This window comes from Bombus pascuorum, chromosome 3, assembly GCF_905332965.1.
Source record: "Bombus pascuorum chromosome 3, iyBomPasc1.1, whole genome shotgun sequence".
NCBI classification, from domain to species: domain Eukaryota; kingdom Metazoa; phylum Arthropoda; class Insecta; order Hymenoptera; family Apidae; genus Bombus; species Bombus pascuorum.
In genome coordinates, this window is record NC_083490.1 from 3,350,537 (window position 1) to 3,372,556 (window position 22,020).

General features: G+C 42.7%; 1 protein-coding gene across 5 annotated transcripts in view; it reads left to right on the forward strand.

Annotated features, from left to right (window-relative positions):
• LOC132904778 (receptor-type guanylate cyclase Gyc76C-like) overlaps window positions 1-22,020 on the forward strand; it is a 77,393-nt gene that overhangs the window by 53,357 nt on the left and 2,016 nt on the right. For all 5 annotated transcript variants that reach the window (XM_060955476.1, XM_060955479.1, XM_060955475.1 and 2 more), the window contains 14 exons: window positions 15,651-15,957; window positions 17,104-17,250; window positions 18,069-18,262; window positions 18,571-18,730; window positions 18,989-19,143; window positions 19,281-19,568; window positions 19,883-20,143; window positions 20,220-20,291; window positions 20,371-20,539; window positions 20,761-20,910; window positions 21,028-21,367; window positions 21,456-21,579; window positions 21,670-21,768; window positions 21,843-21,987. In XM_060955476.1, the coding sequence (XP_060811459.1) occupies window positions 15,651-15,957; window positions 17,104-17,250; window positions 18,069-18,262; window positions 18,571-18,730; window positions 18,989-19,143; window positions 19,281-19,568; window positions 19,883-20,143; window positions 20,220-20,291; window positions 20,371-20,539; window positions 20,761-20,910; window positions 21,028-21,367; window positions 21,456-21,579; window positions 21,670-21,768; window positions 21,843-21,987 (2,611 nt within the window). The remainder of the gene's footprint in view (window positions 1-15,650; window positions 15,958-17,103; window positions 17,251-18,068; window positions 18,263-18,570; window positions 18,731-18,988; window positions 19,144-19,280; window positions 19,569-19,882; window positions 20,144-20,219; window positions 20,292-20,370; window positions 20,540-20,760; window positions 20,911-21,027; window positions 21,368-21,455; window positions 21,580-21,669; window positions 21,769-21,842; window positions 21,988-22,020) is intronic.

The following is a 22,020-nucleotide window of genomic DNA, read 5'->3' on the forward strand; positions in this document are numbered from 1 at the left end:
ATCGATAATCTAAAAAGATTGTCGATAATTGTCTTAATCTATCGTCCAACTGTTCGACGATGTATGAGCTATTTATTCGTGGTTTACGGAAGAAATTATTTTCTATTCAGAATTATTTCTTTGCGACTCGTTCTTTATGTTTGTGGTAATAGATGTAATCGAAGATCGCAGAAGAAAAATATGACGAGTATTTTTATCTCCATCGTTTTATTTCGATGTTATTTAGTGGAGAAACAAACGTAGTTTAATATAAAACAGCGAATAAGGCGAACAGTTTGGCCAAAAGAGGTACAACCGTTAGAAACAAATGACAAATCTGTGATCTCCTATTGGAATTATGGTACTCTATCTCGTTAGATAATTGATACTTTTAAACACATGGGAGAAGTTTTTTCCGTTTGTAACGAAGCAGAGTCTGCTGTTCACGAAGACTGGCACTAATTTACGGTGTCAAGTTCATGGTATCCTGTCGAGGTTTTAAGAAAGACTAATGGATAATTCCCCCTTGAAACGAAAGAGCCCCGCACACTCTCCGAGAATTCAGCTCAAACGTATCTCACTGTGTTAACTCTGTTCCGTTCTTTCGGTCATTTCTTCTATTCTTAGAAAATTTCTCCGATACGAGCAATCTGTAAAAGCGTCGTGGCAATTTTATTCTTAAAATATTAAATTCCCTTCTGTTCTTAAATTAAAGAAATTCTCGACAGAAGGGAAGAAGAAATTCTCGTCTGAAAGGGACGTTCGTTGGCAGAGGCAATAGGTTGGTCGACAACGAGCATAGTTTTCCGATAAATGGGTCAATTGGTTTTTACATAACGTGGATTGGAACGAAAGCTCGCGGGATTAAAGTCGATCGGAGATCGAGTTGCAACCAGAGTATGCATACGTGCATTACGGACACGCGGTTTGAAATGGTCCGTGCGGTGTTCAGAATTAGAGAGAAGGCATCGAGGAACGATCCATTCATCACGGCCAGAGGAGAAACACAACGCGGTCGTTTTTACTGGAGTATGCTCTATTTTTAGCGGGCGGGAATAAAAGAGCGAATAGAGTGTGAGAAAAGAAAAAAGAAAAAAATACTGGTTTCACAGGCACGTCGGTGGCTGCCTGGTTGCTCGTTTGCTCCGTCATTGGCGGCTCGTGTCTGCTCTCGAACAGCAGGAGGAAAGAGAGAGAGAACGAACTCGTAACGTAATATCGCGTCAACAGGATTAATTAATATTTACGCAGAAATCCCTTCGCGAAGTTGAGTCGCTTTCCCATCGAACCGTGCAAAAACTGGTTCATTTGCTAATCCGTATTTCGATCTAGAATTTTTCTTCTTTATTTTTTCCTTACAGCTCGTCGAATGTTTTGAAATTTAAATGGTCGACGGAGGGAAGAAAGAACGGGGGAGTAGACTCGTATTATCGGTGCGTGAATCGTTCGTTTATCGATCGGCATGTCGAATATTTTATGAAAAGCGCGATAGCTTGTAATAGGACTGTCGCCGATAATGGAGGATGTCGTCCATGATGATCTCGAATCCCACCTAAGACATTCTAGTTTTCCCGATTGTGTACCATGTGATTCACGGCACACGCTCCGATCGAACGTGACTAACGTGTTTTTTAACCTTGGCTGCGACTCGCTGTCAGCGTTCAAGGATCGCTGTTCGAATTAGCCGCCGACAACGAAGTGCCGCGGGAACCGCTTGGACCAATTCGTGGCCTAATATTAGCGCGGAAAAATCGTCCGTCGAATGATTTATTTATTCATCATTTTACCAACATCGTTTCACGTATTCATCTTACAATATCGATCGATTTGTAATATATAAAATACGATCAACGATATAACAAAGATAAGAGCGTCGAAACGAATTAAAATCGAAACGCCACGAATAGTCGGAATATCATATACGAAAAATCTCAGTGGAATGTATTCGTTTGTTTTGAACGGTTTCTTTGGTTCGGTAGAAATCCTTGCAACACGTCGAATATACGTTTCGCACAAGTTCTCTTTCGCATGCTTAATCCGCTAGAGTAAAGGCAACTTCTTTACGCTATTACGAGATAGTTACGTAATTTTGATTTTTTCGTTCCGCCATAATGTACAGTCCGTTCCTTTCTTCGTGTTACCCTTCGGAAACAACTATTCACGACAGGAAATTTGCCTTTAACGAGCGTTGCCGGTACCGGCAACAAAGATCGACCAAAAACGAAAGAAAGAATCGCTTAACGACACGGTGCAAGCACGTGTCAGCTCGCTGTAAAGCCGGCATTCACCTTTTTTCCGCATATGCACACACGGTCGGTTGACACCCATAAAAAGGTTAACGTACAGCGAATAAATCGATGGCCGGATAATCGCGTTGGTCGCACCACGACAACGAGGGGGTGCAAGGCACAAAGTAGTCTTCGTATACAGACAAGAAGGCACGTTATTTCGACCGTTGGTGCAGGGAACGAGCGAACGGAAAGCAAGCAAGCAAGCGTCGGACTCGAGTTTAATGTGGGTGCCGCCTTAAGTAACGACGACGCGGCTGGTTTCAGGCAAAAATACACTCAATTAACCCTTAATTGGCCGGCACCAATTATGGGCCCGGCGTACCGACGCGTATTCATTCGGTCAACAAGAATGTATGGTCGACCGGCGTTGTTCTTCCCTCGTTTTACGACACGACGTCGTTCGTGGCTCGCTTCTGGCACGCAGATAAACGAATTTCTTCGTCGTGTCGCGAGAGCTTATCCGCAGATTCGAGCACGTGATCAGCACGTTTGGCCATCTTGGTCGCGTGGAAAGTTAGCGCCTCGAATCGTGCTCTATTTATCTAAAAACGTTGTAAACGCCGTTCGACGTATCTTCTACTTTTTTCTCCACTTTTTTTCTTTTTTTTCCTCTACGAGGTCAGACTCTTTTGTTTATGGAAATATTTGATACGCCGGGAAAAATAAAGAATATTTAAAGATCGTCGAGCGAACGATGCAATGGAATCGAGCGGAAGATAATTTCCTAGCCGAGTTCCTGAGACGATTATTCCGAGGCACGTGGTCGGAGAAATATTTTCCTATGTAAGTCTACCAGCCGTTACCATCGTGATGCACAAAGGAATTAACGTTAAGGTCGAATTTTACTGCTCGTACATCATGCCACGATAACGAGATCGTCAAACTTCCTAGTACCAAGTATTTCTATTTACGAATAACCGCGGCGCCATTGGTTTTCATTTTCTCTGCAATCGTGTGTCGTTGTTTCTTCGAGCGATTTGTGCCACTTGCTCGTTTTGCTTACGCCACGGAGCACGTTCCTTTTCTTTCACTTGATCCACAGAAAGGGAACCATTGAACGATCGCGACGACGCTGAAAACTACTATTTTTATGTACAAAAGAACGAGCCCCGAACCCTTTAATATTTTTGGACGAATTTAACAGCGAGAAATATGGGATAAAGGGAAGAAAAAGTATTCATGGAATGACGGTCTACGTTGTAGACGAGGCAGAACGGTTCGAATTAACGGGTACCAGGGAGATCTTGGCGAAATCTTGCGCGGAGCAGTGGGCGCATACAAGCGGCGCTTTCAAATGGCTCCCCGCGATACGCGAAGTGCGTGCGATTTAACGAGCTGCAACGGCTCGGTCGCAATCGCCTTAATTTGTCGTCGGCTAAGTTCGTTCTATCGTCGCGTTAAGCCTAATGCCGCGATTCCAAATATAATTTCCGTGCAGCAGGACCGATAATTTGCGAAACAGCCCGCGTGTCCGTTCAATGTTGTGGCTAAAACTGTTCCAGGAAACAGTCTCGTATACCATTTCTTCTTCTTCTTTTTTTCCGTACGTGTTCCTCTATTTGTTTGTTTCTTTCCTCTCCTTTCTCTTTTTTTTTCTTCTTCTTCTTCCTTTGACATCGTATTGCCTTGAAAGCAACCGTGGAATTCCATAGAAAAAAGAGTTGTCGCCGCGTGACGCAATTTATTATTGCAAAATATGTATTTTTAAGTCGCATGTATGTCGCGCGTTTACGTGATCGTACAGGAATTCGCTCGTCCGTTTATTTCTGGTTTATAATTGTTCTGGATCCGAGACGATTCAGCGAACAACGCGACGAAACTTGTTATCTGGTAGGAGACCGAGGCTCGAAACGTGACAAATCCTTCTTTCTCTTTTATTTCGTACTCGGTTTGAAGAAAATCCTTTGTTTAAGAAAAAACATTCTTTGTACAAATATGCTGTTATCTGTGCGACGCCCGCGCGCGCATGTGTGCGTGTATGTATTCGTTGCTGACTGAAAGATGGCTCCTTTTTGTGTAGATTTGAACGAGCCCTATCAGCGTCTGTCAATATTTACTGGTAATCGCGGCACGAAAACAGCGTAAATCATGTAGTATTACGGCGGTGTGAACGATATTACAGCAACCGTATTACAGCGACTATCCGTTATCAGGCGAGAATATGTCCAAGTGTCTGTGTTTATCGGGTCGACTATATTTAGATCGGGTATTGCTTTGTCGAGAAACGCGAATCGAATCAAGGAAGGAGAGAATACTCTTCGTTCCGACGGCTTTCGACACCGTCCAAAGAAAACCGTAAAATCGTTCGACTCCAACTTGCTACGACCCGCGCGACAATCATAAAAATGGAAACAAGTGTTTTTCGTGCAACTTTTAGGCTTCATCCATTATTTATATCGATTGTATTGAAAACTAGGAATATATTTTCCTTGGTGTTCTTGTAAATAATACGTAACACACCAAAATTGTCATACGTATACAGCATGCAAGACGAAAATGTTGATTTCAATGTTTTACCGAGATAAAATCTAAAATATTTCTTCGGGTGTGTGAACATTCCTTTCTTTATTGACTATCGTCGATTATTAGAAGATATAAATTCCCGATGGAAAAAACGTCTTTGTTATTTATTCTAGAAAACGGGGAAATACGTTTACTTAATAATTCGCTACGATACGGCGTCTCGTGTACCCAACGTCGAGCGTGAAAGGGTTATAATTACAATCACCTATATACACCACATTTAAGTGCGCACAATACAACTAGTTCTACTAATAACCAAACACCATTCTCTGCTATGCCATACTGTATCATACCAACAAAAAAAAAAAAAAGTGAAAAAAACGAGAAGGAAACTACGTTCCGTAAACGAATGCACATTAATCCCGGATCACATTCCAGAGCAGAGCAGATACGAAATCGCGGCGACGAATTCCACGTGGAAAGTTCAACAGCTCGGACACGCGTCATGCAATATTAATTACCCATTACCATATACCGAGCGTTAACGTCGGCTTTGCCTGGCCAACACACGACAGTCGAAAACGCTAATTACATCGAGACACGCCGCATCGACTTCCAATTTCCACGGTCGGTTACCATCACCGTGCTTGAAACCGTGTCGCACAGTGTTTTCGAAGACGGTTGCGAAAAAGCGACAACTTCGATGATTTTTTTTCCTTTACCAATTCTTGATTTTACTTTTAAATTTCTATATTTCTAAGGAAATTATTTGAATACGCTAACAGGTATACAGAGATCGGTAATCTTTTACTATCTCGAAGAATAGAAATTAGAAGTCGATGATGCTTTTCGTAAAAGGCGACATTTTCAGTGAATAGTTTGACGTGTCGTTGATTTTGTAGAGAAAGATAGGTATTTATATTTTGCGGTAGAAAGATGAAAATAAATGTAGTAAATCAAATAGTTAAGCGCTATAAACGATGGCCTGTGACTTTTTCGCGGTCAGACGACCGTTTTAACACACTGTACGTCGGCAGCGAAACAGTGTTTGCCCGGCCCGTTCACTGTTATGCCCCCGGTCTGGTCGGAATTCTTGAATGGCTTGTCAGGTAGAACCGAAATCCCACGGCGTTACGAGAGAGACTCGTGTATCCGGCGTCATTCGAGTATAACCAAGGATACCGACGCCGCTATACACACCGTGGCTCCACTAACTGCCTATGTTTATCGCCAGGCTATATTTAGCCTGGGCTATTGCTTTGCCAAGCGACAGACTGAACGAACCAGCTACAACCGATCGACACACCAGCAGCCACCACCGGCATCACCGTTCCGGCCAACTTCCCATCTCCATGCTCTTTCTCTCACTCCCTCTTTCTCTCCCTCTTATGTCCCGTCCCATATATACGAGCCTACACCATCCTTACGTATATGCTCTTCTTGAGACTTGCAGCCAAAGTTGTGCATATACACATCGTATCGGCCATCGACACCCACTGGAGAACCGATCCGTGTGGATCGCTCGAGTTCCGTTTTGCTCTTTACGTTGCGACATTTTAACGAGATGCAGCACTTTCCAAACGCGGTCCACGCGTTTTTCTATTTAAAGACTCGAGTCGTTGATTGTTCTCGCGAGCGTTATTCAATATATTGCACGTGTGTTTCAAAACTTGAGTCAACTGAAACTTGAGAAACTGAGTTTCTCAGGCAGCAAATTCTTTGGAGGTTTGCAACAAAATTATTCATTGATCACATAATGGCAAGAAAGTATGTATATAGACTCTGTGAAACTATGCTTAAAGATTATTCTCGCAATTTCCCATTCTCAGTCCTTGAGATCCGCCTTGGATGGTTTTAATCTCGGACGATGAATCTTGTAACGCAAGAGCGAATTATTTTGATATTAAGCCTAAACCGATAGCGTATTAATAGTAAACGAAGTAAAAAAAAACGTTGGAGGAAAAAATGAATAGATACGAGTAGTAGACGGCGGAGTAGATACCAGTGTACGACCATGACCGAAGGAAACCAGCGCGTTTAGTCGCGCTAAAAGTTGTCCACGTGCTCGAGGAAGAGACGGTGCAAAGTGAGAGCCGGGTGTCGAGGCCCGTTTGATTTTTCATCGGGTCGCATTAATTTCCATTCGATTGTTTCGCCATTCAAGGATACAACGTCGGACGCACGCAATCGAGCTTGCGCGCTAACACACAACTATCGCTATTTGTCCGTCGGGGCTATAAATAGACGCTGTTGATTTATGAATAAATGAAAGCACCGCCCTGTTTCTGTGTGCGCGGTTCCCCTACCAAGACGCGCGCAGCGTTCGGGCCTGCGCTCCGCGTGATTCTCGTCCGTACGCATGCGCCCGTGCGTAAAGAGTTGTGTATCCCCCACCATCGTTGCCGCCGCTACACGCGTTCTCGTGAACAGGGCCGCCGCAATGATTCTCCGGTTTAGAAATGTATTTTTAGACCCGGGTACCGTTTGTTGGACACAATTTGAACACCTTTCTCGGTCAATAAATCTCCCGCGCGAAGCGAACCGATTGCGAAAGTCCCATGAGTCCCTCGTGTATTATGGAAATTTGCTCGACTTTCCAAGTTCATTCTTACATAGTAGCTGAATTATTAAAACTTTTATCGATACCTTTTGGTAGTTAAAGTTCGAAATAAGATATGATTTATCGCTGATAAATGAAAACGCTGATAGAAAAATCTGACGCTCGTGTATTTATGTATTAAAACTGGAAACAGGAATGCCCTTGGTCTGGTGCCTGTTAGCCTAGCGTAGAGCCGTTAGTTACAACATTCTGCTTTTCATTCCTCAAATTAGAATGTATATCACAGTTGAATTAGTAAATAAGCTGTGTTATGTTTATGCCGGAACGCAGTCGTGCGCGTGGCACGAGGCTAAATATAAATACGCCTGATCTAAATATCATTCGACATCTCTGATCTCTCTGAATAAAATTCATTCCCGATCGATGGTTGCAGTGGAATGCGTGGCAAACACGGACGCGCAGATATTTCGCAAGTCGATAAGCGGACGCTGCGAAATCCGACTTCGAAGTGGACTCGCCACGCGAATATAAAATCGATGTTTAAAGAAGAAATAAACTCGACCTCGTAACGATCTGAAATAGGAATATACTGGTGGATTTACGATCTTTTCGAGTGGATCGTAATTCACTAGAAACTAGAAACAAGTATCAACCCTGTTGCTTATTGACACGAATCATATTAACAGCGAACCAAAACGATACTAACCAACTCGAATATTCTAGCTGTGTATTTCATAACAAGTTTATACGCCATAAGAAACCGATGAAACGTAACCACGATCTTTACTTTCCGCTTACTCTCCGTTCGTTATGTTTATCCTGCTTAACCATAACGATTGCGTAAGACCGAGGAAACGACGTGATTACCGAAGAAACGTGTTACGTTTTCTCGGCCATCTTGTTCACCTGGCTTCCCTTAATTATCCGTCAGCGGGCTGTTTAATTGGCGGAAGACGTCGGCGTATGGTGTCACTTAATAAAACTCGAACGATCGCGCGATCAGAAACGACCAGCGCCGACGATACGAGCCGTCCTACCCTGTTTAACGAGCACCCTTATCGAGAAAGCTGATCCTCTGGCCGAGGCCATCAACGATCACCGTGGAATCCAGAATAGCGCGCATTAACGGCATAATTTAGGAAGTTATGCCGATGAAACGAACGACGGGCACTCGTCCGAGGCAGATCTTTCCGCTACGCAGACAGAGATAGGAGAGAACGTTCCCGGAGATAATCTGAAAGCGGCCAGAAGCTTAATTGGAGTTAAGGCAACGTCTCGCGACTTCAAGTTCAATTATCTAATAGCGACCGCGCCGTAGCTTCTCCCTGGCTGCTGCTTTCTAATTCCCTGGAAAGAATTCGCTCGTTCAATGAGCCATTCTTTCTCTCCCCCTTCCTCTTCGTATCTTTTTGTCGTTAACATCGCGTTTTCACCGACAAAGCGTGCGTTACCAGGTGAAAGAAAATGATACTTTTCATCGTGGCCGGCTAAGACGTTGTCTATGGATAACCCAAGAGGCTAGTCAACTTAGAGCCGCGTCATTAGCGATCCAACAACGAACGTTCTTTTCGTTCGAAACCAGTTGCGAACGGTAATCAACGGATATCAATTTGCGGAAACATTTTATTCGTATCGATGCGACCTGTTCCAAAGATTTGGAAACTAACTGCGAGACAATTCTTAGTTGTGAAATAATCGGTAAACTGTACGCACTGTGGACATTTGTCTCTGTGGATGTTTATCGCTTCGAACGCGAAACGAGCATCCAACAGCAACTTTTTCAAGAAACATGGAACACGGATAAAATGTTTCTCGTTGTTGGTTCAGTGAGGACGCCGCTTAACGCAGAGGCGTATGGAATAGGAAAGAGAAGAAAGGAGGAACGACGAGAAATGGAGAGAGTTAACGAGCCGAAGGATTATCGATTGATATTCAAGATAAAGAGGCTCCCGGTACGTTTCACCGGTCGGGAAGAGAGCAACGAATTTATCTGCGACACGGAGCGTGTCGTTTGGCAAGATCCTGGTGCACGTAAACGGTCTCCCTCGAGAACACTAATAGCCACCATTAACGGGCCAGGACGTGATCCGTTCACACGCTCGCGAATTCCGGGAAGCGATCTTTCCGTTCTGTGACTCGCGGTAGCTTCGCCGTGTCGTATCGGGAAGAAAAGGTATTTCTGGCACAACGTTACCGTTGTCGCTTGTCACCTTCGCCGCGAGAAGACACGTCCACTCGTTTACTTCGCACGAAAACCGATCGTGTCCAGGATACTCGATCGATTCTCCGATTTGTTAAATCCGGTGCTACCTGTCCAACTCGGAACGTGGAATAATTTATACCACGAAAGGGAAAGTGGGAAATTTGTATGTTTTTATAGACTCGTGAAATTACCACTTTGCGTTATGGCAATGATTTCTTCGTAAGTCCTATCTCTTGAAACGATCTGCCTATTTATAACTGTTGCTTCATGATAGATAGTACTTCCGTTGTACGGTCGGACCTCGCCAACTCGAATCTCCAGGAAAACCTAATATCTTCGATTTATGCAGGTTTTGTCTTATCGAGGTTTTCGGGGAACAGAAAATTAACGAACGAGGACGGCTTACAGAAGCTTTGTACAGTGATTAGTATCTTTCGAATCGTAGCAGTTCGAAGAAAAGCAAATTCAACTTTTAGAGATCAGTTATTTATTTGCAAACATAAATAATAATTTATTTATATATATATGTACAATATAATATAATATAGTTTAGAGTTGTAGAGGCAGCGGTGAGCAAAGTTTGACTTGTAGAGGTAAATTTTGATATGCAAATGATGGGCTTCTATGTGAGTTCTATTTATAGAAATAAAATAACGCGCTTAAACACGTGCCAGAGATAGAGAAAGTTTGTATCTCTGAGAATTGAGAAAATTGTAATCTGATGGAGATTATCGAGGTTCAGATATACCAAACTTACAAACAATGAGTAATTGGAAAAAAAAAGAAAAAAGGAAACAAGGTCACCATCCTTGTTTGCTTAAAATAGATAAGAAAAAATTCTTATCCGCTTTTATTTATCTAGATACTCAAGGTAACCGATTTAAAGTGATTCATCGGTGCAGTTTGCGCAAACGAAGGCATCTGGCTTCTGGGTCGATCCTTGGCCGTTTCACGATATTGTTGACACTCGTCGATGTTCGGGACAGATTTAAACACGAGATTAATATTCCGACACGTTCTTAACTTCCTCTCCATAGAACTCCCTTCTTCGTTCTCAGGTGTGACTTCCGTCTTACGCAAACAGGAAGAGCAATCGAGGGACAACGAGCTAGTGGCACGCTTTGTTATTTTTAGTCGTCGATTGATAGTATCGCGGTTTAAGCCGGGGCAAGGATCGATTCGCGCGATTAAACTGGCTCGCGAGATGAGACACCGATGGATTGCTCGATTGTTATTCAGCTGGCACGACCGCTGTCGATGCACCGGGACGCAACGTGCGTTGCCTATCCCGATGTAAAGACGAGTTTAGAGGCATAATTTTGAGCAACGACGTGGATCAGTGCCCGGCGGAAAGATGAAATATCCGCGGTTCATGTTTTATGGATACGGCAAACAATTATAAAACAGTAGGGTATAAATTTAAAAAAGTGCTGCGAGGAATTCGCGATGAGACAGCATCGAAACGGATACTTTGTTGCTACTGGTTTATGGCGACGATTTTGCGAGTTAACGGGGAACGATGATGCGATAGACGATATGTGATTCGATAGCTACACACACACACACGCGCATATATACGACTAACGATGCAGTATACAGCAATTTGCGACTCTGCCATAGTAGAACTCTGTTACTACGAATTCCATTTATACGAAAAAAACTTCATCGTTAACGACTGATTATCCAATATGTTTAGCCGAGCTGCTATTGTTTGAACAACTGCTCAGCGTTGCTTCAATTAGAATTAGACGAATGTTTAAAATATATATATTTATGATTCCCAGGAGATACGCGTGTATCCTTGTACTAAATATCCATTAGCATCTGTACAAGTTTTCGGAAACTCGAAAATACAATTATAATATGAAATCTCAGAATCTCGAAAAGTTTCGTATGAGACATTAGACAACGATAGATTCGTAAAAAATTTGTACGAGCGTTCAGATAGCTTTCGCGAGCCACTGTGTACCTAAATGCACGGCGAGGTCGGCTAGAGAGCAAGTACGATGAAAAAGGAGCGACGTGGAAAAAGAGCGTGGGCAGGAATTCCTCGATCGCGTTTCCAAAGGATCGCGAACGCTTGTTGCACAACTAACGCACACGATCGGCCAATAGAGAAAAGCCTCTCTGCGGTTGCAGTCCGCGGAGAGCACTCGAGCTCTCTCGAGCTCCCTCAAGGTGGTCTCGTCTAAATATAGCCGAGTGGAGCCCAGAATAACAGCACGTCGCGAGCCGGCAATGACCAAAGCCCAGCTCGTTCACCAAGCCAACTAAGAGAGCCAGCCAACGGCAGCCAGCAGGATAACCGACCAGGTCGGTCAGTTTTGTCTACCGGCCCTCGAACTCGTTCCTCCTTGTAACTTCGTAGAAGAGAGAAGAAAGGGCCACGGTACCACGCTGCCTTTAAAACAATGCTCTTCTACGACTCTTTCGAGTTAGTGTGCGCGTCCTCTTTGTTTGTTGGCCCCGTTGCCTCCAAGGGAATAGGGAACTGGTTCTCTCTTCTACGCCGGACCAGTTTCGTCCACCGGATCATCGATCACCGATCGACTTTTATGCAAAACTAGAGGACACAGTTTGCGTGACGTCGTTCGCGTCTTAAACCGAATTTACACCGTTTCAGTTCGCGGGAACACGTCATGGGCGGGTAAAAACGAGGATGAGAGCAGCGGTCGTTTTCGAGAGCGTCGTATTCTTTCAAAATGAAACAGTGTAAATTCCGCTTTAATTATTCACGTACGGTTGTAGCTGTGACTCCTCCCTGAACCCTTTCTGTTCAGATTATGTATTTAATAATTGATGCGCTGTTCGAGTTTTCTTGAATATTATTAACCCTTTGTACCTCGCGAATGTTAGACTATCTGACGTTGATAGGGGAGTATTGTGTTCGTTGAAAAGACGGGACAAGGAAGGCACAAATGCATAAATAAATTCATGAGCTTTTTCTTTTTTTAGACAAATTCTACGAGTTGAACGAGTTTTAAAGTTAAAAGGTTACTGAAGTTGCTGGTCGATATCGTAACAATATCTGGAACACAGTGAATTAATATTTCCACCAGCAATATTATAAATTTACATCAAAGTCAAATTAGTACCTTTCACCAAGTATATTCTGCTTAATAGGCATATGTTTAATAAAGTAAATAAACGAGTTTCTTTATTCTGTCTGTTGCAAATGTAATTGTGACTCGATAGTATTCCGTGAATGCAGGATTGTCAAGCTTTTGATTGGAAATTTGTATGATTGCTGTGCAACGGCATGAATCAACGACGGCAAGGATTAGTTTGATGAATCGTAAGATCGTCGATTGAATTGGTCAGGATTGAATCAACATCCCCTAATTCCACCAAGGTCAAGATTATATACTCAACAAAGGCAACACGCATTAAAAGAGATTTCTTTTAATCAAACACAGCAACATAGTAGCTGGAACGACGAACAATCGTAATTTTGTCATTCTGATGCGGCTCGACCAACATCCTCTCGTCATTGCCGAATCAATTTGTTTTTTTTTCTTTTTTTTTTCTTTCATTTCAATGTAATAACGATAAATGTCGCTATCATACGCGGCGTATAGTCATCTTCCGTTCGGCAAATTCACAAGCGACCGTCGTACATTCACATGTGTCGCGACGTCCGGTGTTCGAGAGGATAATCTTGGAAAGGATGGATGTTCCTTTTGGCTCTCGTTTTTTTCAAGTATTTTCCTCGACTTCGTCTAATTTGGCATTTCGAGTCGAAGTTCTGCGCAAAAAGCGCCGGCCAGCTTCACCATCGCACGCGGGATCGCGAATAAGAGAAAAAGGAACGATTCTGGCCAGGTGGGTAAATCGCTGACGATCTCGACTTCCTGGAATCGTGGGAGGACGAGCAGAGGACGCTGGAAAGAGAGAGTGCTCGATTTTGGCGCGCGCGATCGTGTCTATGCGGATCGATCGAGCGCTTGAAATTCTTTTTCAAGATACGAAGACAGAATTATCGAAGCACAAGATATAGATTTTATTAGCAATGTATAACGTAGATTATTTAACAAGACAGTTGCTATTTTTAAACTTCGCTCGTCCTCGTTCGTTTGCCGAATCCAATTTATTTATTAATGTCGCAGTGACAAATTGACGTAACGACAAAGGTTGGCGCAATAAAGAGATAAATAGTCGAATTTGATAATTCTTTCATCGAAAGTAGAAAGCAAGGTGTCTGTGTGGTCGGACGTAAAAGTGTGGTCGGACGTAAAAGTGTGCTCGTCGTTCGTACATAAATAACATACGTAAATCGGTGTTCAGACTATAGTTTCCTATATGTATCGAACAACTTGCACAAAAGGCGGATGAAGGTTAACAGACAGAATTAAGCTGTAAACGAAATTCTATTAAAATTACAATTGAAGCACCCGATACGCTACGGCAACGCCATATCGTAATAGAGAGAAAAATCGTATAATATGAAAAAGAAGTGGTCGATACTCGAGTTAGTCGATAACAACGAATAAACGAAGAAGGAACTTCCTGGTCCCGCCAACGATCATTTTTCGCTGGCAATCCCCAAGCAGTAAGATAGTTGTAAAGATTCACGGGGCAACGCTCCCCATAACCGCAAATCCCATGGTCGGCAGACTGTAACGAGGGAAAAGTGGCGATGGAGTTGCGGCGGTGGCGGTGATCGCGACTCATTCGATGCATGAATTTCGTAGTCTCTTTGGTTGTCGGTAGAGAAGCCTACTCGGTTGTTCGATCGAGTGTGGAACAAGAGGAAAAGAGCGAGCGTATAAGCAGAAAGATGGAAGAGGGGAAAAAAGAAACGAAACGGAGTAAAAGAAGGAGGACAAGGAGGTGGAAAAAACAACGGAAAGTGGATCGTGGCCTGGCGGTGGTCGCCACGGTTAAAGTAGAACTGACCCCCAGTTGTCACGTTTAATTTATATGTTAATGAGCGCATGTCACATTTCAACGGTACGGAGCAGCCGCCCCGTGCACTTCTCCGCTCGCGATCACCGAGAGAAGAGAGAAGAGAGTTGCCCCGTTCATTCCACTCTCCTCCTGCCCTCCTTCGTACCGCCTGCCACAGGTTTATATTTAACCGCGCGCCACACACCATGGCACCCGGCGCAGCCCACTTTGCCGCGTTACTCTCCTGCCTTCTACTCTCTTTCCATCTCTTCCATTCTTTCCTCTTTCTCTATCTCTTCAGCCACCTACTCCGTCTTTCCATACTCTACACCCTTTTCCATCGCTATCGATCGCTCTTCTCTCAATTGTTTTCTTTCCTCGATCCTTCACCTCCGTTGCTTCTCTTGTTGGCCTTTCAGCTTTCTAGCTTTCGTTCTTCCTTCTCGACTGTTTCATCTGTTTTCAGCACTTTCGACGACACTTTGTTTTCGCGGCCTTTGTTCTCTTGTTTAGCTCTGCCCAGTGTTCAAGGTTCCTTGCGTAATTTTCAAACTCGAAACGTTGGAATTCGTACGCGTGGTTCGTTGATCGTTGATAAAAAATTGTAATTGATAGAAAAGTGTCACCGACGGTGTATGATTTTTAAACGTTGCTGCCGGATCTAGAGATATCAGCTTCGTCCCTTAACACGTTGACTGTCATGCTGGTTACGTGGTGGAATTGCAACAATGCAAAACGCTAAATGCATCATGAAGCGCTTAAGCGATTGTATTGTTTTAACAAGGTATTTATACGTTATATGTACAGTAGCTAGGAAAAAGTATCTCTTCGTCAGGTTCTATATTTCAGTTTCATAGCATCAAATTTCACTTTATCGGTACATACCACTAACGATAGATGATACGAAATTTAATATATTTGCACCTAATTAATCAGCACGTAAATGCTCTAATAGATACAACGGTGTGCAAATACTTCTCTCGTATAGCAGCCACTATGTATCGCGCTAAAATAACGAAATTTATCCACAATCGACACGACAACTAACTACCTTTCTATACTTCATTTCACCTCTCTGCATACATAAACTCCAACACAGAATGCAACATTTCGGCCAAAACCTGCTAGAAACGTAAAAACAATACGAACTCCAACATCAACATTCGTTGTCCCAACTGGCTCGCATTAACTCGTAACGCAAACACTTGCCAGAGCGTATGCACTTGAACGGACGCTAAACACGATCGGGAAACCGTGTGGATTGCAGAAATGCTCGGACCACAAGGCGTCGAAGGTGAACACGTTCGCGAGGACCGAGCCACCGGACACGCAGGTGACGAAGTCGGTGATCGCGTTGTTGCTCCATTATGGCTGGAACAGATTCACTATCATCACGGAGAGTGCTTGGTCGACGGTGGCCAAGTCGCTGGAGGAACAGGCCATCAAGAATAATCTCACCGTCAATCATTACAAGACCGTGGAAGATCGACACACGTGTTGCGAGGAAAGGCTGCTTTGCTGTCAAGTCAGCGTATGGTTTCAACTCATACAGGAGACCAAAAATATGACCAGAAGTCAGTTAAAGTTTCGTTTACGTTCGATATTTCTCAGAAAGTCATCGAGACGACCGAAACGATGCGTTCGTCGAGAACCGCCTTCTCTATCGGCTTCTCGTTTCCGGTTCTGTTTGTCTTCGAATCGCGTGGCCTTCGTTTTTGAAACGGTTTTAGCGCGATTGTAACTTCCTCGGTTCGAAATAGAGACGGTTCCATAGTACAACTTCATCGGTCGTTGAATCGCGCGAGTTTGAGCGAGATTTTAGTGTTCCAGATACTGGAATTGACCCCGTCAACGAAAGAATACAAATTGATCTTTAACGCGTTCGAGTAAAGTCCAGTAGCGCGAGTTCGTTAGAAGACGGTAGAGACGAAGTTTTTCTTTCCTATCGCTAAACTTAACTACACTCGATATTATACTTAATATATAGAACGTAATACTAGGCTTAATCTTTAAAATTCTTTGGATGCCATTGGGGCTAGATCGCTTATAAAGCGAAAAACGACGCGTGTTATAGCGCAACAGCGATGATTGTACCTATATGGTGGTTGGAAAATTCTGTCGTCAGATTTTGCTTACCGGATAAAATTAACTGCTGTTGAAGATTCGATCAAAAATTTGCAGTGCAGGCAACTTTCACATTCTTCGTTAAGTAGATCGATAGTTGTATCTGTATAAAAAATCTTGACGAAGAAAAAATGTTTAATATTAAGAATCGATCGTTGAATCAATCGTAAAGGCATTGCGGAAGAATATTTGAATAATGAAAATAAAAATAGACGGATGTCGATGAAACGTGACAAAGTCGTTACGATGATACTTCAATTAATTCTACGAATTAATAGAAGTTTTAGTTGAAACAGTCGATTTCTTTTCTCTCGGAGAAAAAGAACAGAAACAACAGAATTTTCCGATCGCGCGAATACTTTCCTTTCGCGAGTATTTTCGTGTGTTTCCTTCGTGAGAACTGGTGCACGGTATATAGATCTATTTATTCCATGATCTCACCGATAATTGCGCGGCAAACGGAGCAGCCGTTTCCCGCCGGTAGGAAAATGAAGCGTGAAAGTCAGTTCCGTTCTGAAAATCGGTCGGTCGTCGTTGATGGAACGCTCCACGGAAGGCGGGAGCGCGTTTAACGGAAGGCGTAAATCTGTCGACAGTTTACATATTCCTGGGAACGGCGATGTCGCTGATAGACATGATGAACTCGATGCAGAATCAACGGCTGCTAGACAACGGGGAATACATGGTGATACACGTGGACATGATGACGTACTCACCGCGCGAGGCGCAAAAGTACTTATGGAGTAAGTACACACTATTAATATCACCAGACTGCGCATGTTTAAGTAATCTCATATTTTTACCATCCTATTTAAAGAAATGGAATCCAAGAATAGATCTGTTTTCATCCGTTAAATATTACAACGAATAGTAAATTTGAAGGATAATTTATGTATCTTGATATTTTAAATTTCCCGCTGATGCATAAACGTCCGCAGTCTAATAATCACGAACATCTTGCACAATAATTGACCAACTAGTCCACAAGCTACAGATTATAGGCTATAGGCGTCCGTTGCACGGTTTTACAATTTTGCAACTGCTTTGAATTTCATTTTTACATCTTGAGCTGTTAATAGTACTTGTACAAGAAAATGACTTAGATAGTTAGTTTAGTAATGATAAATTGTACGTAAGAATAAGTTCTTGTTACTGTTACGCGTGAAAATTTGTCAGCACCTCGATTTATAAAAATCGCGCAAGAAGGCCCATAGCAGGTCCATTCCGGTAACGAAACGATTCGTGAAATTCGATTGACCCGATTCTTCGGTCTCCTTGGCGATCCTCCGATGTTCCTTGACGAAACGTACCGCGTTCCTCGTTATCTCATCATTTCCGTATCTAATCCGAGATTAACTGAACGTCATGGGTCAGGCATGGCTCGCTCGTGACCCGGTTTCCAGCACGTGATCCGATTTTAATGGACGTTGCTCTAGAGTCGTCGGTCCCGTGTTGTTGCTCCGCTCTCGAAATCAGATATTTCCGTTTCCCTCGTACAAAAGAGGGTACAATACCACCGCACCTTTCTCATTTCGCCTCACACGCGATCGGTCTCTCGCAGAACCGGAACACTTCGACAATCTGCGGAATTGCCTGGAGCCGAAGGACTTCCTCAAGAGGGCACGATCCTTGATGGTGGTAGTATCTACGCCACCCACACGGAACTACGAAGAGTTCACGAAAAAGGTCCGAGAGTATAGCAGCAAGGAACCGTTCAACTTTGTCATCCCTGAATTGCTGAGAAAATACGAAAAGGTAACTTTCTTTATATCAAACGTACGCTTTTCGTCGAATGTTAAACCCTTGTCTAATAATTATGCTATGAGAGCTAATAAAAGCGTAAAGAATACAGAATCTAGGTTTACTAGTAATTACTTGAATTACTAGTAATGCATGATATTGAAACGTTAATTATTATTACGTATCACTACGAAATACAATTTCAATACAAATACAAATGTTAAATCGCAACTATGACACGGTAGATGTCGTATTATATTATACGAGGAGAGGCTAAAATTAAAATTCGTCTATCAATCTATAGAGTGATTTTCTGGTTTCAGTATGTGTCGATTCACGCCGCGTATCTTTACGATTCGGTGAAACTGTACGCGAGAGCCCTGGACCAGCTCCTGAGAGATCAACCAGATCACACCCTCGAGGAGATCGCCAGCAATGGCACTCAGATCATCGAGACGATTATCAGAAATCACACGTATCAGAGTAAGTATTCGTATAACTTGCACTGCAATTTACTAAACACGATCAAGTTTGAAGTGGCTCGATCTCTCGATAAGGCTAGATCTGATTAGAACGAGTGGGTGCAATCGATACATGTATCGTTACGTAGATTCCTTGCGCGATTTCAAGACAGTTAGAAACACTTGAGAATTATAGATCAGAGATATTAGATGTTAAAAAGGTCATTCTCGGTCCTGGATATTTACGAAAAAAATGTATAATCGTGTTCTGCGAAAACAGGTGTCAGCGGCGCGACGATCAAGTTCGATAAGTTCGGCGACTCGGAGGGAAACTTCTCGGTACTGGCCCTGAAAAAGGATCCGTTCCGTTTCAACAACTTCTCCTGCGATTTCCAAATGAAGCCTGTAGGCCAATTTCAACAGGGTGAAACTCTAGTGAGTGAGTTGTTTACAGCATTCGTGCAGCTCATATCCATTCACGGTTCTCGAATTACTCCTACGATCGTTCTAATCGGCAAAACTTAAAAGAAGTTTAAAATTATCAAAATATCAAGGGTATCGATCGTGTCCAGGTGTACAGGCCATCGGAAGCGATGGACTGGCCGGGTAAGAATAAGCCGGAAGCGGAACCTGGATGCGGTTTCCTCAACGAACACTGTCCCAAAGATGACACGCACCTGCGAAGCATCGTGATCGCTATATTCCTAGCTATTGCGTTGTTCTGCGCCACGGTGATCACTATGAGCTTGTATCGAAAATGGAAGATAGAACGGGAAATCGAGGGGCTGCTGTGGAAGATCGATCCGAGCGAGATACACGGATACCCTTTTCTTGACAACGTGATGTCCTCCCCTAGTAAGGTAAGATACCATTTACCGTTTTCTAACCCCTATATACTTTCGTAGCTACTTTACTTTATATATCTTTGCATATCATATATACTTTGAACTTTTTATTTTATTTTATTTTAATTAAACGCGTAAAAATTCTGCCAAAGAACGTACGTATCTTTATTTAAGTAAACGTTACAGGTAAAAATCGAACGCTATAACGACGACCGCTGGCGCGACAATAACACCTCGCGATCATTAACTATTAGCGGTCAATATACATATTTATTTATCTAACGATTTCTCGAATTTTTGCGCTATCTTCTATTGAATTGTCGTTGCAGTTAAGCTTAGTTAGTGCAATGTCCTACGAGTCAAGATGCGGGGGCCAGGTGTTTGCGTTAACCGGACGTTACCACGGGTTAGTAGTAAGGATGAAGGAGTTGAAGTTCTCAAAGAAGAAGGACATATCCAGGGAGATGATGAAGGAGATGCGTACCCTTCGCGAGATGAGGCATGGTAACCTAAACTCTTTTATCGGGGCGTGCGTCGAGCCAACGAGGATAATGTTAGTTACGGAATATTGCTCCAAAGGAAGTCTTTATGTACGTCACCTTAATACACGTGTAATCTGGTCTGCTGGTGTTTTCAACGAATGATCGCATTGCGTATGTGTTTCAGGATATTATCGAAAACGAAGATATCAAGTTAGACAATATGTTCGTCTCGTCATTAGTTCACGATCTCATTAAGGCAAGTCTATATACGGCAGATCAATGGTATGTATACCGATTGCGAAACTATTGTGAAAATATTGTTTGCTCCGTTTCAGGGTATGCTGTACATTCATGAGACATCTCCGCTAGTCTGTCATGGTAATCTGAAGTCATCCAATTGCGTGGTGACCTCGCGATGGATACTCCAAGTTTCCGATTTTGGCCTGTACAATATGCGGCACTACGCCGAATCCGACAGCATTGGTGAACATCAGTATTATCGAAGTACGAAAAGCAAAGAAGCAAAAGAAAAAAAAAGAAACAAAAGAAATATAACGATACTTTATTGTTCTATCGTCAATCGATTAGCGGGCTGAAAATCATAGTTGTGTAAGTCACGATTCGAGAATCTTTTAGGAAACGGACTGATCTACACCACTATGATTTTCTGTCCTTCGAATGATTTTTCTGACTCGATTTCTAATTGAAATATTTCTCTTACATAGACTTATTCTGGAAGGCACCTGAACTATTAAGGAATCCCAATGCTTCGATCATAGGTACAAAGGAAGGGGATATTTACGCGTTCGCGATTATATTATTCGAGCTGATCGGACGGAAGGGGCCGTACGGTGGCGTGAATCTAGAACCCAAAGGTAAATATCCGTGTGTAGCTAAAACTCCGTAAGCGTTGACGATTGTCATTCGTTAATCGGCATTTGCCAAAAGGTATAGCTGCAGAAATATAAATATGAACGTTAACAAATTGACAGAAATCATAGACCGAGTGAAAAGGTTCCCAGAAGATGGTGAACCGCCGTTTAGACCTAACATAGAGATACTGTCCGAGTCTGAAGCAGACTGTACTGATTATATAGTTAGTACGATTACCGACTGTTGGGCGGAAAGTCCAGAACTTAGGCCCGACTTCAAAATGATAAGGACACGGTTAAAGAAAATGAAAGCGGGAATGCATCGCAATATCATGGACCAAATGATGGACATGATGGAGAAGCATGCGAACAACCTCGAAGATCTAGTCAATGAACGTACACGCCTTCTTTTCGAGGAAAAGCAAAAAACAGAGGATTTACTTCATCGAATGTTGCCTGAGTAGGTTGAACTATATAAATTCTTTCGTTAAAAAGAAAAAAAAAGACTTTGCTATCTATATTAATGATACCACGTCTGTTTCTTACAGACCCGTTGCAAATCGCTTGACAAATGGAATCGGTGTGGAACCTGAAGCTTTTGACTTGGTTACTATATACTTCAGCGATATCGTTGGATTCACTGCAATGTCAGCGGAAAGCACGCCTTTCCAGGTATTTTTTTTCAATTAAACTAATCGTTAAGGAAACAAAATATATATCTTTGTATGGCTACTATACTATTATAATTCTTTCGTTTTTCAGGTCGTAAACTTCTTGAACGACGTGTACACTTTGTTTGACCGTATAATCAAAGGATATGATGTATATAAGGTGGAAACGATCGGCGATGCCTATATGGTGGTAAGTAAATTTTTTTTATAAATTCTATACATTTTTTTATTCTATATAATTCTATGATACATCGCTTCTGTCAGGTTTCTGGTTTGCCAATAAAAAATGGAAACAGACATGCCGGAGAAATTGCATCGATGTCCCTAGAACTACTTAACGCTGTGAAACATCACACCATAGCTCACAGGCCTCAAGACACTCTTAAATTACGCATTGGAATTCACACAGGTATCGTGCCTTGGGAAAAAATATCAAACGCAA